At 44.6% G+C, this 15,143-nt stretch overlaps 1 protein-coding gene across 5 annotated transcripts in view; it reads right to left on the bottom strand.

Moving 5' to 3' along the window:
- FLNB (filamin B) overlaps nt 1-15,143 on the bottom strand; it is a 70,654-nt gene that overhangs the window by 27,928 nt on the left and 27,583 nt on the right. For all 5 annotated transcript variants that reach the window (XM_059856473.1, XM_059856477.1, XM_059856474.1 and 2 more), the window contains exons 5-20: nt 13,605-13,723; nt 12,799-12,876; nt 12,053-12,215; nt 10,569-10,766; nt 8,737-8,874; nt 7,476-7,602; nt 6,804-6,940; nt 6,239-6,432; nt 5,807-5,920; nt 5,160-5,303; nt 4,698-4,821; nt 4,284-4,444; nt 3,654-3,744; nt 3,247-3,416; nt 1,109-1,226; nt 135-397 (exon numbers count right to left, since the gene is read on the bottom strand). In XM_059856473.1, the coding sequence (XP_059712456.1) occupies nt 135-397; nt 1,109-1,226; nt 3,247-3,416; nt 3,654-3,744; nt 4,284-4,444; nt 4,698-4,821; nt 5,160-5,303; nt 5,807-5,920; nt 6,239-6,432; nt 6,804-6,940; nt 7,476-7,602; nt 8,737-8,874; nt 10,569-10,766; nt 12,053-12,215; nt 12,799-12,876; nt 13,605-13,723 (2,339 nt within the window). The remainder of the gene's footprint in view (nt 1-134; nt 398-1,108; nt 1,227-3,246; nt 3,417-3,653; nt 3,745-4,283; nt 4,445-4,697; nt 4,822-5,159; nt 5,304-5,806; nt 5,921-6,238; nt 6,433-6,803; nt 6,941-7,475; nt 7,603-8,736; nt 8,875-10,568; nt 10,767-12,052; nt 12,216-12,798; nt 12,877-13,604; nt 13,724-15,143) is intronic.

Genomic DNA, 15,143 nt, shown 5'->3' with positions numbered 1-15,143 from the left:
AATAATCACTGAGCACTCTGAGTAGGGATGTTCCTGGGTATGTTTTGGCCAAGACCAAGCCAAGTCTCATGCAGTAGCCCACAATACAGTTTTCAGGTATCAGTTGCTGTTACAGCCCTATACTGTTCACTCACCTTGGAAGGGTCTGGAGGTAATGTGGCCTCCACAGTGTAGGGGCTCCCTGGGATTGGGTTGCCATCATAACTCACATCCACCACATACAGCCCTTCTTCCCGTGGGATGTATTTTGCAGTGCTGCACTCCTTACCCAGAACTGGCTCCACCAGACATGGCACAGCTTTCCTCATAGGACTGGAAATATTGACCTCCAGTTTACCTTGCCCACCAGCTCCTTTCGTATCAATTACAAATTCCTGATCCTTCCCTACTTCCACTCCTGAAAAAGACAAAACCCATATTACATTACTTACTTAACATCAGACAGCAGTCCAAAGAGTCTCCCATGCACACATCACTGCAGGAGCAGGTACTGGCAGAGCCATACCCAGTCTGCATTCCTCTGCAGGCAAAAAAACCTCCCAAGCCAAACAACAACAAAAAAACCCAACCAAAACCAAATGCCTTGATTAATTGACATTACAAAGCTACAGGGCAAAACAAGCCTGTAAGGTGTGGTCTGACAGTATCAGAGAGAGGCTCATTTCAGGAAAGCAACAATACTTCACAGCCTTAAGTTCTTCCACTTTTGGAAAACAAAAAGACTGTATGAATGACACTGTGCATTGTAAGAGTTTGATACATTTGAACAGCCATCTAGCCCTCAGGGAAACAGATTTCATCAGTGAGTGCTCAGACTGGTGAAGCATCCAGCTCCGTTCACCACAAATAACCAAAGCCCAAACACATGTTTTCTGAACAGTACCTTGTAATCTTAGCAAAAAAGAAAAAAAAAATCGAAATTGAAATTTGGCCTTCAAGAGGACCACCTAAATAAGTGTGGTCAAGTTTTAAAGTTGGAGGTAGTTGATCCCCAGCTGTAGTAAGTTAAAAAGGAGATTGTTTTGCCTGCTCCTGTTCCAGCAGGATATGTTGGCTATCACCCAGACTCCTGAGACCCTTCAGAGGCTTCCAGCCCACAGGTACTTACTGTTTTCAAGTCCGTTGACTATAACTTTGCTTAGGTCTAGAGGAGCAGCAACGCCCACTGTGAAAGGGCTTTTAGGGATAGGATCACCACCATAAGTTACCAAAACCTTCATTGGACCCTAAGTGGAGAATTTACATGTTAGCTCAGTTCCCCACTTCACACAGACACACCAACATCCAAGCAGTACATAACCACATCAACTAATCTATTTTATCTGGCCACAGCCAAACTTACTGGTTTATGAACACTAAAGCTCACACCACTGCAGCCCTTCTAAGTACTAAATAGTTTTTATTTAATACAGGAAGCGTAAAAAAGACAGTTGTTTCCAACATTTAGTTAAGACTATATTCAAGCTGCCTGGCAAAGCCTCCAGTTCAGGCTGGCTCCCACCCCATCCCGGCACTCAGACCCGACAGCTGAATGAATGTCCCACTGCTCCAGACCAGGTATCCCCTTCCACCACATGCAGAGGCCAAAGCTAAGACTGCAAAGAGGCCATATTATTACAGCATCTGAAATACCAGTGGTTTAAGCTCTACAAGTCAGAAAGATTAATGCTCTTGTGTATTTTGGCTGGAATGCTGCACAGCCACGGCAAGCTCCAGCCCATGATGTGTGTTCCTTTTATTCTCTCCTACCGCAGTCCATATTTCAGCTATATTCACTGTTTGCTTACTTTTCACTCTTGGCCAGTTCTGCTCCCAAGTGAAATAATCATGGATGTTTCATGCAAGCTAGTGAATAGCTTCCATGATTATTTTTGGTTGTTTTTAGAAAACATACACATGGGTAGCTGTAGCAACACCACAAGATAGATAAGACCAAATAAACAGCACTAAACCAAGGCCGCTCTGCAACTGACGCTGCCCCTCAGGAATTTAACTACCTATTCCATCCTTTCCCTGCTCTGAGGAGCCCACAGTCTCATTCATAAGCTGCTGCTTAGGAACCTGAGAAGGACAGGGTCCAGGAAAGACCTATGTGCTCACAGCATGGAGGGACAACAAGGCTACTCTAATTACTGAGCAGTTTATTTTCATCTCTTAACCACTGCTCTCCTGCCACTGCTATCCATGAGCATCTCCCATAAGCCCACAGTGCTTACATGACCCATGGTACTTCTCCAGATGGAAGACCCAAGTGGAAAACCTGGTTTGGGCATCCTGGCTTGTTTCACCAGTGATTTTCAGGTGAAGCTAAGAAATCTGGTACTGCTCATGAACACATGGAGTACAGAGGAGTGCTCCCTTCTACATACCAAGCCTGACTAAACAAGCCAAAGCCTCTCCAAACAGGCACGCCAGCCACATCCTGAGATCATGCAACTGCTTTATCAAAAAACAAACGTTAGCTCTATGGTGCTTCCAAGAACTCTGAACCAGCACTATCAGTTAAACAATACTGCAGTTTTCCTTATCAGTTCACTTTTACATAGCTCCACTCAAGGAAGCTGGGGCAGATGACCTAGTAGTACATTTGGTTGTTCAGGAGAACAAGAGTAGCAAAGCACTTTCATCTCAGCACCAGAGCACCTATATCATCAGAAATACGAGATCTGTGCATTCTGGTGTTTAGTGGCCCTTTACAAACATACAAGTACAGTGTAAGGAAAAATACTTCTAGTTATTAGGAGCTTGAAAGGCACCAACTTCATCACTTGTCTACTGGGAACTAATGCATCACCCAAACTATTCTTTTTGTCCCTGCTCTGGTTTGCACTCCAGCTCCTTTGACACCAGCAGCCTGCTGACAGGCAGCACACCACAACCTCAGCTCTGCAGGACAGCGGCAGCTGGGGCAGCAGTCAGCTAGACTGTGGAGTCTGGGAAGGTTGGCCACCTTTCTTCTTCAACTGATAAGGTATGGAATGATGATGTGAGCTGTGTGCTACTGCATCAGTATCTCTCCTTGCCACAGAAAAGAAAACAATTGCAAGCTATAAATAACTACATCAGAAAAACCGCATTACTGCTTTCCAACTCCCACTACACTGCAGACATTAGGGATTCTGGGGAACAAGAATCTGGCAAGTTTTTTCGGCTTTTTCCACTGTGCACAGGTACTAGGGAGGGAGGTCACTGCACTACAGCAACACAAGTTGTTCACTCCTGTACCACTACAGGAGTTGGACATACCTGCTGTATGGGTGTGTACCTAATAGTGTGGGAATAGTCATAGTTGTCAATGATATCCAGATCCATCACTGCCTCTCCTGGCATTGAGGAGCTGAACTGCACATCCAGTGGTGCTTTTCCAGCTCCCTTGGTGAACACAGTGAAGTGTGTTGGTTTGCCACTTTCCACACCTGAAGAAAAATGTTCATTCTAATTTACAAACAGCTCACACAGAAAAACTCTCCTCAAGAAGCATTCAGTACCAATAAAGCCCAGCCAAGCAAAATATCAAGGGAGAGGCATTGTTTGCAACTGCCTGACACCCCACCCTGCTGCTGCCTCCCAGCAATGCTCAGCCAGGCTGTGACCATCTTGCAACAGTTCCTCAGGATCCAGTATTGGTCACACTACATGAACCCAGGTCTCACCAGTTTTGTTCAGCCCGGGTCCTTCAGCTTTCACTTTGCTGGCATCATGTGAGGGGTCCACCTTAACTCTGAATGGGCTGGCAGGAATTTCCTGCAACAGAAACATAACTCCAAAAATAACCAGGTCATTCTTCACTAGCCAAAATTAAACAGATAATAGTTTTAAGATAATTCTGCTCTAATTCCAGTATCTTGAGTAAAATTTCACCTCACTTAAACATTGCCTTACTGATCAGTATAACTCAAAATACAGGGCAAAGTTAACAGCTGGAAGTTTGTGTCTCTGTTTTTTATTTTTAAGGAAAAAATTTTCACCCATTTTCCTTGAAAAGCCACTTAGGTTTTTTACCTTTAGAAGGCAGCCTTACCCTACCACAGAGACCACACTCATTATGCCAGTCCAACATATTACACAAACTTCAGTGTCCCCAACCAACTTCTCTCACTTGCATACATGCAAGTATTACAAAAGAAGTTTCCATTTTTTACATCGCTATAGAAACAGCGACCAAACCAAGTGCATGTGAGCTGATGTGGAAAGAGCCAGCTATGAACTGGCAAATGCATGGTGATCAAAGAGCAGAGAAAGAGATTCTTGAAACATCAGGCTGCAAAATGAAGATTACAAACCTCTCCTGCAAAAAGCACTTTAATAGTGTAGCGCCCGGCAGCAGGTGGTGAGTATTTCACTGTGAATGTATCATTAGCATTGTGGATGATGTCGAAATCTATGTCCTCTTCCTCGCTGCTGACCACACGAGCATCACACTTAATTCCAACACTGACATCACCTAGGAAAAGCAAGTGGAGGTTTTGCTACTGGACAGCACAGACATTGCCAGCCAAACAGCCAGACCATTCCCACTTCTAGCTGTCTGAGTCACCCTGTTAACTAACGTAACAGATCAGATCACAATTCACTGCAATGTTCTGCCTCCTAAGGTTTTTCTACTAAATAAGGAAAACCAGCATGGAACAGTACACTATCCCCTCCTTGCATGACCTGTGATTCTAATACCACAGAATAGCCCAACCTGCTTTTACCTTCTCCTGCATCTGTGCAGTCCACAGTGAAGTGGGTCGGTTCACTTGCCTTCAGGCCAGTTCTCTCCACACCAGGTCCAAACACTTTCACTTTCTGAGGATGACTCCCTTGACCTATAAGGACCTACACAAATTCACAAGGGTGAGAATCACACATCTCTGTCACACTTGAGATCACAGCCAAGTCAGAGCATTGCTTGGAGAGGAGCTACAGGATAACAGACACAAATGAATGGCCTCAAATCGCCCAGGAAGCAGCTGGGCTGACAGGAGACCACCATGTGAACTTGTAAAAACAGAAAGATTTATACAAGTGGATAGGTTTCTAAAAAAATGAAGCAGAAGGGCACACCACCTTGAAGTCCACAGAAGGGGTTTATCATCCTAGTTGTACTAACAAGTAGTTGTGAGCACCAATGTCCTACTTGGCTAGAACTAAGAACTATTCATCTCTGTACTTACCCTAAATGGGCTATTGGGCACATTGGCTCCTCCCCAGACAACAGAAATTGTATGTTTGATTGGTTTAACTGGCACATAGGAGCAGGCAAACACACCATCAGGCTTGCTCTTTATCTGGATATCAATAGGGTTTCCTTCTCCATCCTAAAAAGCAGTAACACAAGCAGAAGGTTCAGGAGCTTCAAAAATGTTTGCATAGTTTGAACAGCTCAAGACTGTTCCAAAATGTGTCAGGTTTTTTTTTTCCAGAACTGCAGTTCAGAAAAACTGAAGAAACATGCAATTTACACTCCTGCAATTCTTCCTCATCTAACACTTGCTCATTCATACACCATCCTACAACACGTAGAAAATTCACAGGCTCAGAGACACTTCAGTGCGTCCAAATAACAACTCAAGGAAATTACACCTTGCTTTGCTTCCAAGTAAGGAAGCAAAGCCATGTACTTCATATACTTCAGAGCAGTCACTTTGTCTTCAGTTGTTGCCTGACTACATTACACAGATCAAAGCACAGAGCTTTGACTTGAATTACACATGCCCAGAATGAAGTGGTGTGTAAGTGAGTAGGAATACTTTAGGCATTTTTCTAAACAGTATTACAGTCCTTTTGCTGCAGTTTCACACAGCTGCCTCTGGGTTTTTACCTGGGCATACATCTTCAGAGGTGCTTTCCCAGCATCCTTGGTTTCAACTGTGAACTCAGCAGGATTGTTCACTATACAGCCAGTCCTCTCCAAGCCTGGGCCATAAGCCTTCACCTAAAAGAGCACCTCAAGAATATTAGTTTGCAGTTCAGAAAGAGAAACAAAACTAAGTGATTTATGCATGAAGACCCGCCCCTCCACAAACCCCATGAAGCATGTGATACTACTTCAGCAAGTTTTCATTACATTAAATCAAAACCACAACAGTGTTATTCGAAAAAGCTGGGGAGTATCTGGCTGGGTAATATCTTGGCAAATTCAGAGCTTTAAGCAGAGGCAGTTTAAGAGTCAGCTACCAGAATCCTTTAGAAATATCTCTACTGTAGTTACATCCAAGACATGCTGTGCCATGGGTGAACTCCTGTGCCTCACCTTATCCGCGTTGAAGTCTCCTGAAGCCGGTCGAATGAAGGCCATGTAAGGGCTGTCTTTTATGTCCTCGTCATCACACATGATGTGCACAGCATATTCACCAGGCTCTTTGGGCCAATACTTCACATCACAAGAGCCATCGTTCTTGTCATCACACTCAATTTTAGCCTGAGAAGGGCCTTCTATTGCAAAGCCTGAAAAACGAACAAGTAGGTTCCTCACGTTAGATTTGTGGTGGCCGCTAATTTAACACCACTGCCACAAACAGCTTTTTGTTAGCCTTAAACATGCCTGGTCTCTCAGTCACCCTTCTTCAGGAATACAGGAGATAATACATCCATCATTCCCTTCTGGATCTCATCCCACAAAACCACAGATTAACACTCTCCATCACGCACACTCCTGTCTGTAGGACATGCCTCTGATACTCAGAGATGTTAGTGTTTAGATCACAATGTCTTACAGACATGGTTTTTTACTGTTGGGAAACCTGTTGTTTCTCATGAGTTCGCTGCTAGCATTGCAAGATACAAATATTTCAGGGAAGCTAAGTCAAGTAACGTACCAAGAGAGCCAACTTCCGTGCCAATGGACTCGACCACAAAGTCAGCCGACTTGCCCACAACTCCCTCGTGCAGTCCTGGCCCCCAGGCTCGCACTTTCTGAGGACCTGCTTCATGACCCACCTGAACTTCAAAGGGGCTACCAGAGAAAAACAAAGCACGGTATTAGAAATGGGGACAAATACAGCACCTATGTTTTACCCCAGGCATTTTAATGAGGCTCTACATTGAATTTTCCAAATTAATAGATGCCATCATGTGGTGGAACAGTGCCCAGCAGCATCTTTCTAGCAGAGATGTCATCCAACCCATCACCATCTTCCACCACAAATCCTGAGTGTCAAATACTTGCTCTGCTTGCTATGGCTGTGGACACTGAAATAACAGTCCTTCAAAATCTTACAGCAAAGTCCAAGCTGCATAATCCACCATGTTTTCTTAGGTTTTTTATTCATGATTTTGCGTTAGAAAGACTGATGCAAATCACCCTTCAGAGCTTTGTCAAGCTGCTGCAGCCCAAAACCAGGCTGTTAAAAATAAAAAGTTAAAACAACAATTTGCCACTAACTTCTCTCCCCAGTGCTTCTTCAAAGGTCAGCGCTGCTTTAAAAGCCCACCAACTACACAACCCACTGAAGGACATAAAAATGCCCAAAAAGCTACTTTTGACTCACCTTTTTGGGATGTTTTGCCCACCCCATGTAATTGTGACAACGTACTTCCCTGGTGTGGCTGGATAATATTCAAATGCATATATACCATCCATAAAGCCTTTTTGTTTCACCAACTCCTCCAAGCCCTCTGTTGAAAGATCAATTCAGCATTGAACTTAACAGTTTCCATCCTGCTTTCAATTACTCAGACAAGTTCATGTTTTCTAGTATTTATTTTAGCTTGCAAGAATAAATTTCTTCCATCAAAAAAAAAAGGTCAGGTTATAAGGGAAGTTAGTTCTAGCTGCCCTCTAGGACAAAGACAGCAAACACTTCCAGAAGAAATACAGCAGAAAGTATTTTAAGTTACCAGACTTAATAAGTTCCCTTGTGTTTTATTTTCTTAGTCTGCAGTATGATGCGTGTCATATGTTAAAACAAAAAAGCTTAACATTTGTCAGACTTTGTAACCACAAGTATGCAGGGAATGCCTACTTTTCATTTTCTTCGAGATGAAGAATTTAGGAAGAAAAGCTTAATATGCTAAAATTTACATTGATATGTCTGTTCCTTTTTTTCCCCCCCAGCCTCATGAAGCCACACAGTCAGAGGTCTGTGTGCGTGGAGGAGGTGAAGGCAATACAATGCACCTTTGAATGCCGCCCCAGGAGGGGGGAGGTGGCGGGCTCAGAGTACCACACAGGGACTGCTGCTGGCGGCCACATGAGCCAGCGGCCCCTGTGCTCCCATCCTCCCAGGCAGAGGGCCACATCCAGGGCTCGGGACCAAGGGACCTGGGGATGGAGCCTCATAGGTGGTCTCTGTCAGCCTGTGGGTTCCTTTCCTCCTCTGCTTGTGTGTCTAAGCAGCTAGTGCCACCAGGAATACCGCTCTGAGCCATTACGAGCTTTATGAGAGCAGGATTTCCATCATGCCAGAGACCATGGCATGTGACTTGCTTCCACAGATTGGATGAAGATGCAATGTGTACCCATAAAGCTTGGAGGCCACAGCAGGCAGATGCATGGAATAGCTCAGTTTTGCTAACTGACGCATTAAAATGGAAAGAACTAAAACCAGATATAATCTCACCCAGCCCTGCAGACCAAAACCTCCCCAATAGACACAAAGTACCAATAAACCACTCTGAAGTCTGACTTTTTATACAGATCCCATCAGTTCCATCAGGACACCATCTCCTTGCTGCTCTTCCTTTTCCCAGGCTCTGCTCCTCCCCCTTCTCCAAAACACATGCACAGCACAGATTTACCCCAGCACTCACTTGGTCCCTTTATAGTCACTCCAAGATCTCCACTCCCTGCTGCTCTCGTATCAACCTTGAAATCGGCCGTCTCCCTGATGCGGACGCCCTTGGGCTGCAGACCTCGACCAGTGGCACGACACGCGCTGGGGTTGCAGGCTGCAAAGGAACTTCAGGCATTACTACTGTCTCTGATCTCAACATACAGGTAGCCTAGCCAGCCTGGGACAACCTTCAGTTTAAGACTGACTCAGGGCAACCACAGCTTAGCTTTCAGCAGAAGGTTATAGCATTAAGGCAGACAGACGTTGAGTCTGCCCGGCTGCTGTCTATGCCCCCCGGCTTTTAGGCAGTAGCAGTCAGTGCTGCCAGGCAACACTTACCCTGTCCAAGACCATTTTTTAGAATGACTGCAAACACTGAAGCCCTTCTGCTTTCCAATTCAATGCCACTTATCAATACAAGACTTTTACACAGCTATCATGGAGAGATATTTGCCACAGACACAACCTTCCAGATGCCTTTTGCATTGAGGCCCACTGCAGTGTAGGGTGAAGGGTCCCTTTTGCAGATAAGCCCCAATGAACAGTATTATTCTGCTGGTCGTTCAGAAGCACATGACTGGGATAAGTGCTATTAGCAAAGCTGAGTTTTGCCTGTGCTTCGTTAAAAGATGTCACATCAAACCCCCCTGCTTGTCACAGTTCACACTTTCACAGAAGCATAGTCACCAAGCCCTCTGCAGACTGAAGCAGGGTGGGGCAGGAAGGTTACACATGGTTTAGGCTTATCTTGGCCTCTTTACTCCGAGCACTCTTCTGGGCCTGCAGAGTGGCTACAGAAATTTTGCGCACTTAGGAATAGTTTTCATTACACAATCCCAGCTGTCATGAGGTTTTCAACGCCAAAGACCTGAGAGGTTTGAAGAGACTTACAAACAACCACAGCTTCCCAGCACTGTAAACCAAACACGCATTTTCCTCAAGCATGCCGTGCTTACAGCAGGAGCACAAGTCTGCCAAGCAGCTTGCTAGGTTTTCACTCATTATACAACAGCTTACAGGTTTTCCTCTCACCCCTGCAGCAGCCAACATTGCCCCGTGTCCTACAGCGGCCGGACTGTGTGCCATCTGCCCGCTCTGAAAGCTCAGTGGGAACACACAGGAGCATGGCTGATGTGGAGTGGGAACAGCTTGCAGAGCACTTACACAGCTGCGTCAGGCAGCTTGTGGTTAAGCCAGTTTCACTGACTGGGTCACACAAAGCTTCAGTTCGTTTGCAACTTTCCTCCCCAACCCCAACAAAACCAAAAATCCATTTGGCTGGGACAAGCTGCAGGTTAGAAGCTTACAAAGAGCAAATATGACGGAGCATCCTGCACACCTCTTACCAACTATGAAGCCATTAGCAGTGAAGTCCAAAATTCCACAAATGGAGGGTAGCTCAGGAGAGATGAGCAGAGATCTAAAAGCATAGGAGCACGTAAGGATGGAACAGAAAGCAAATTAGGTGTCCGTTAAGGAGGAAAACAGTAAATATAGTCATCTGAGGAACAAGGGTGGAAAATAGCAAGACACTGCATAGCTGGATAAATTACTCAAAAAAAAAACCAAAACCTCAAAGGGCAGCTTAACATTTGTAAGTCTAGGCAGAAAGGAAACTAGCAACAAAAGCCATATTACTGTTAGAGAGCACTGGTTTACCCTGAGAGTACTCAGGTGACCCACTGAAACAGGACCAAGATGTTGAAAGGTACAGAGAAAATAAAAGGCATGATCCAAGCATATTCTGTGATCACATCCAAGGAGAAAAGTGCCCATCTACATTTATATGCATTTTAAAAAAAAACATACCCTCTCCAATGAGAACAGTGCAAGGAGTTTTGGGAATTGCCTCCCCAGCAAAAGTCACTTTGACAATGTGAGGACCAGCTTGAACAGGTTTATAGGTGCAACGGTAGACCTGGTTGCCTTTGTCTTCCACTACAACTTCAGCAAGGCTTCTTCCCTGAGGATCCTCCACTTCCACAATCACGTCACCCACACCAGCACCTGCAAAGGAAACAAGCCCAGCTGAGCCTTGGCTTTCCCACCAGCAGCAGGCACCCTTTTTCAGACCACTACCAGCTGTCAGGGCTCAGCCAGCCATCCTCTGCTGCCAATTCTAGGCACAGCCTCTACGTTCAGCTTTTGCTGACAGCAATCAAACATTTGAGCAGGGAGTGGGCAAGAGAGCATGGTGGCATTCCATGAAGTCAAACTGACAGGGCTCTGCTGCTCCAGCAGAGGAGGGAAAGGAAAGAAACCACAGGGTTTCACAACAGATTACTGAATATACATACAGCCTGGTTACCCTATGGACACCACCCTGCAGCATCTCTATCGCAGATCAGCCCACAGCTTTACCAGTCAGTTCAATCTCTCAAGCTTTGAAGTGGTTTAGATTAGGAGATTGGACAAATGAATGCTGGTCTGACAAGGATCCTCACTGCTGGACTATACGTATTCATTTTTGTTCAGACACCTGCTCCTCTCACATCTTATTCAACTCATCATACAACAAAAACAGTTTTCTATACACTTTCAGAGTCCAGACATGTCTTTACATGATTCAGACCACTCCCTCTCCCAATTAGAGGCTGAACATAATACTTGCCTCACTATAACTACATTTAATTTTATTCCTAAACTCCCTCAGACAGAAGGCAATTTCAAATATGCTACTCAGCATATTTTGGTGTTTAAATGCTACAAGTAACTGCCCTAAGTAGTTTCACATTGTTCTAAATGAATTAACATTTGTAGCATCTTACTGACTCATTCCTCTAGGCTACAGCATTGACCTAATAGCAGGTAACAAATAATGTGATGGAGATGCCCTAATGAAGATAGTAACCCTCTAATAATTACAATAGAGGTTGAAACCAGTTCATCATTGAAGTATGAACTCAAAGTAGCACTGCAGCAGGTTCTTTCTGTAGAGCTAAATATAGAACACACTACACGTTTACAGTTGGCTCACAGTTTATCCTTCACATTTATTTTCAACATGTCACATTCTTGTTCAAAATGAGTTGGGGAAAGAAACCAGCCAAGAACTTGACTGCTGCCATTCAGCAAATTCATGGCAAATTTCTGGGTCAGGCTTAGCACCCTTATGCCCCAGCTCGGCTCTGCACTTCAAATATTTCATACACAGCTGAAGCCCTCCGAGCAGCCCAGCTATTATATCATCCGGGGCTACAAATCCACATTCACTTTACAGCTATTTTTCCAAGGCCTTAGGTTCTCACATTTGAGGAAACTGCAGGATTTCCATCATCACTCATCCTGCTTACCTGCTGTGTAGAGGTCAAAGTACGTAGGTTTATTGGCAATGTTCCCTGCTGCCTCCAGTCCTGGTCCCTTTGCAGTCACTTTGCTTGCATCTCCCTGGGCTTTGTCAACATTCACTTCAAATGGGCTCTTTGAGATGTGCTGCCCAGCAAACAGGACTGAAACCTAGGGACAGACAGCATCAGCTTGGACCCATCAGGCAGAGGCAGAGCTCAGATCACCACCCTAAAGCCAAGCACAGGGTCAAGCACCTGCATTTCTAACACAAAGACTCTTTCCCTCAGAGGTGAGGGACTATCCATCCCACAACCCTCACCAGATCCATGCTAACTGCTGGCCACCTTCTTAAAGTTCTCTTGGTTACAGAATCAGGCACACCAGCATGAAAGCTTGAATCAGGATGTGCCAATATAAAGTAAATCTCCATCCAGCAATAAAGTGGCAGCAGAACTTGCATTTTATCTTTTCAGGCTGGCTGTGGGGACCAGCCACCCTAAGAAGAGTCAAAGCAACAGGATCACCCATCATAAACCTGTGACTATGGGCATCCAAGGACAAAGGGAGGGAATCCTTCTCTGCAAAATCCCTACAGTGTACAGTACCATCAGCAAAGAGATACCTCATAGAAACAACCTGCTGTTTTCATCTGCATCTCTTGTGGCAACCCACAAAACTGGCTTTGTAAGTTGCACAACCAGCAGAGCAGTGTGTCTACCAAGAAAATACTGTTTATTGACACAAAACCCACCTTGTGAGGTCCAGTAACCCTTGGAACATACTGTACTGAGTAGGTCTTGTTTTTGTCACTGGACGGTGTTATCTTGGCCTAGGAGAGAAAACACATCCCTCGTCAAGCTGTGCCTACGCACACCAGCTGAACCCTTTACTGATACTGCAATCTACTTCCAGACTCAGCACTGTTAGACACTTGTTGCTGTGAGAGCAGGGATCCTTGCTATCCCCCCTCTTCTCACAGGGAAAAAAATCCCATTGGTTTTGTCTTTACAAGAGAGGAAGCAAGCTACCTTCTCCCCAACCCAGCCCTTTCCTTTGCTGTTAATTGCTGTATTGAGGCAGGCCAAAAGTGAGGAGACAGTAAGTCCAATGTACAGCTGTATTTCTCTGGAATGTTGTAACATGATCAAGTGGAACACTTGGATGAGAAGTTTCTATAAACATTAAAACCAGCATTTTAACTCAAAATGATTCATGGCATCTAAATAGTTGCTTTAGCCATTCTTGCAGAATGAGTAAATGCAGACAGTGATTTACTGATGTATGTTATCTAAAAGCAGGTCAGAGTGTACTTGGCCAGTCAAGCTAAAGCTCTGCAACTACTGGACACTGGAGCTTAGTTGCAGGTAGTGACTGTTTTTCAAGGCAATTATGAAGAAAAGCTTGAGACTTCTTGCACTTTAGATAAATGATATTTTGCAATTTCTTTTCAGATTACTTATTTGTTAAGAACTCACTTGTGAAAGATGAAGGTTACCACAAAAACTACAGCATTCAGACCAATTTGACTTTTCCATATAAGACACTTAACGTACATACCTCCTCTCTGTTTCCTTCTGGATCTTCTATGAAGACCATCAGGTCACCCTGCCCAGCACTGATGGTGTCCACTGTGAAGATGGCAGGCTGCTTCACCATGTTCCCATGAGGCTCAATCCCTGTGAGACAGATACAGAACAGCACGTTAGCTGCTGCCACAAACCTGGAAGACAGTTTGGAGGCTACCCAAAGGCTGTCCAACCCATTCTCCCTTGCAAGCCATCAGAATCAGTTTCCCCAGACTTCTGCACATCATATCTTGACCCTCTGCCCGGAGCATGATGCACACAATAAGGCCCTCTCTTACAATACAAGTATTTTTAAAAATTGGTCGAATCATCGGCACTCAATTCATCTTACAATCTCTGACCAAGTCAGGAACCCAGCTGCTATCTGGATTCAGGTAAAAACCAGTTACCCTGACAGGTACTGAGGGTCACTCCCACTGCTGGCAAGTGTAGGGCTGATGCTGACAGCAAGTGGGATATGTGCATGAGCTGCTCTCTTCACACAGTTAAATGTTTAAGTGTGTTGCACCACAGGACAGGTGACTAGAGAGGCAGGAGAGATTTTTTGGGAAGACTTTAGGTGAAGCCATTACTATAGAGACAAGAGTAAAAGACTTACTTTAAGCAAGACAATTTTTACCTGCACTGCCCCATCTTACTCCATTTTCAAAATCCAGCAGTACAGATACTGCTCAGATTTACTATCTTTGAAATCTGCTCAGACTACCTGGCCAGAGTGTACACTGTACAAATGGCATGCAGGAACCTCTTAAAACAGTAAAAATCTTGCCACTCCATGTGGTTTCCACTTAAATTTTAATCAATTTCCTTATTCCCCAGCACACGGCCTGCTACAGCATGCATTTACCAGCAGGGTTTCATCATCTCCCTGTACACAGTCCCAGGTCATGACATCTGTCATGGTGGTGTCAGACTGAGTGGGTGGAAGAATTTCCCAAAGTTGCTGATTCCAGACTAGCCCAAGCACATCCATACCCTTCCATCCAAGGCAATTACTCCTTGGCTGATTCATAAAACCGTGGGCACTACAGCTCCACAGCACAATTAGTGGAAAGTGCAACGTCTGATAGATTACAAAGGAAGTGGTTGTGAACAACAGAATTCCTGAACTTGTTTATCTTCAGAAAACAGTAACTTGAGAGTAATGCAAGGAAGACCATGTTTTTGCTAGGAAATCTGAGCATTCTGATAAGGTGTTAACAATTGACATATTCATTCTTTCAAACTAAGCCCTAGATTATCATCTAGCTGAAACTGCTACAAATTTTTTGTGTCTCTCCAGTCCATCCCACAAGCATTAGGATATGGCATTCAAGTTAAGCACCATGCCTTCTGCAAGCACAAGGATTGATTATCCTCCTCTGAAGACAATTTCAGCCAGGACATCATTAGTTACACCGCTTTCTTAGGCTTCATCTTCTAGATTTTACTATCTTATCAGTGGCCTGCTTTGGATGGTTAAATGAGAACTCCTAGTCCACCACTGATGACCTACACAACTCTGTACATC

Source organism: Haemorhous mexicanus, chromosome 11 (assembly GCF_027477595.1).
Source record: "Haemorhous mexicanus isolate bHaeMex1 chromosome 11, bHaeMex1.pri, whole genome shotgun sequence".
Taxonomy (NCBI): Eukaryota; Metazoa; Chordata; class Aves; order Passeriformes; family Fringillidae; genus Haemorhous; species Haemorhous mexicanus.
The sequence above is the reverse complement of the archived record's forward strand: the minus strand, read 5'-3'. Positions and strand labels throughout refer to the sequence as shown.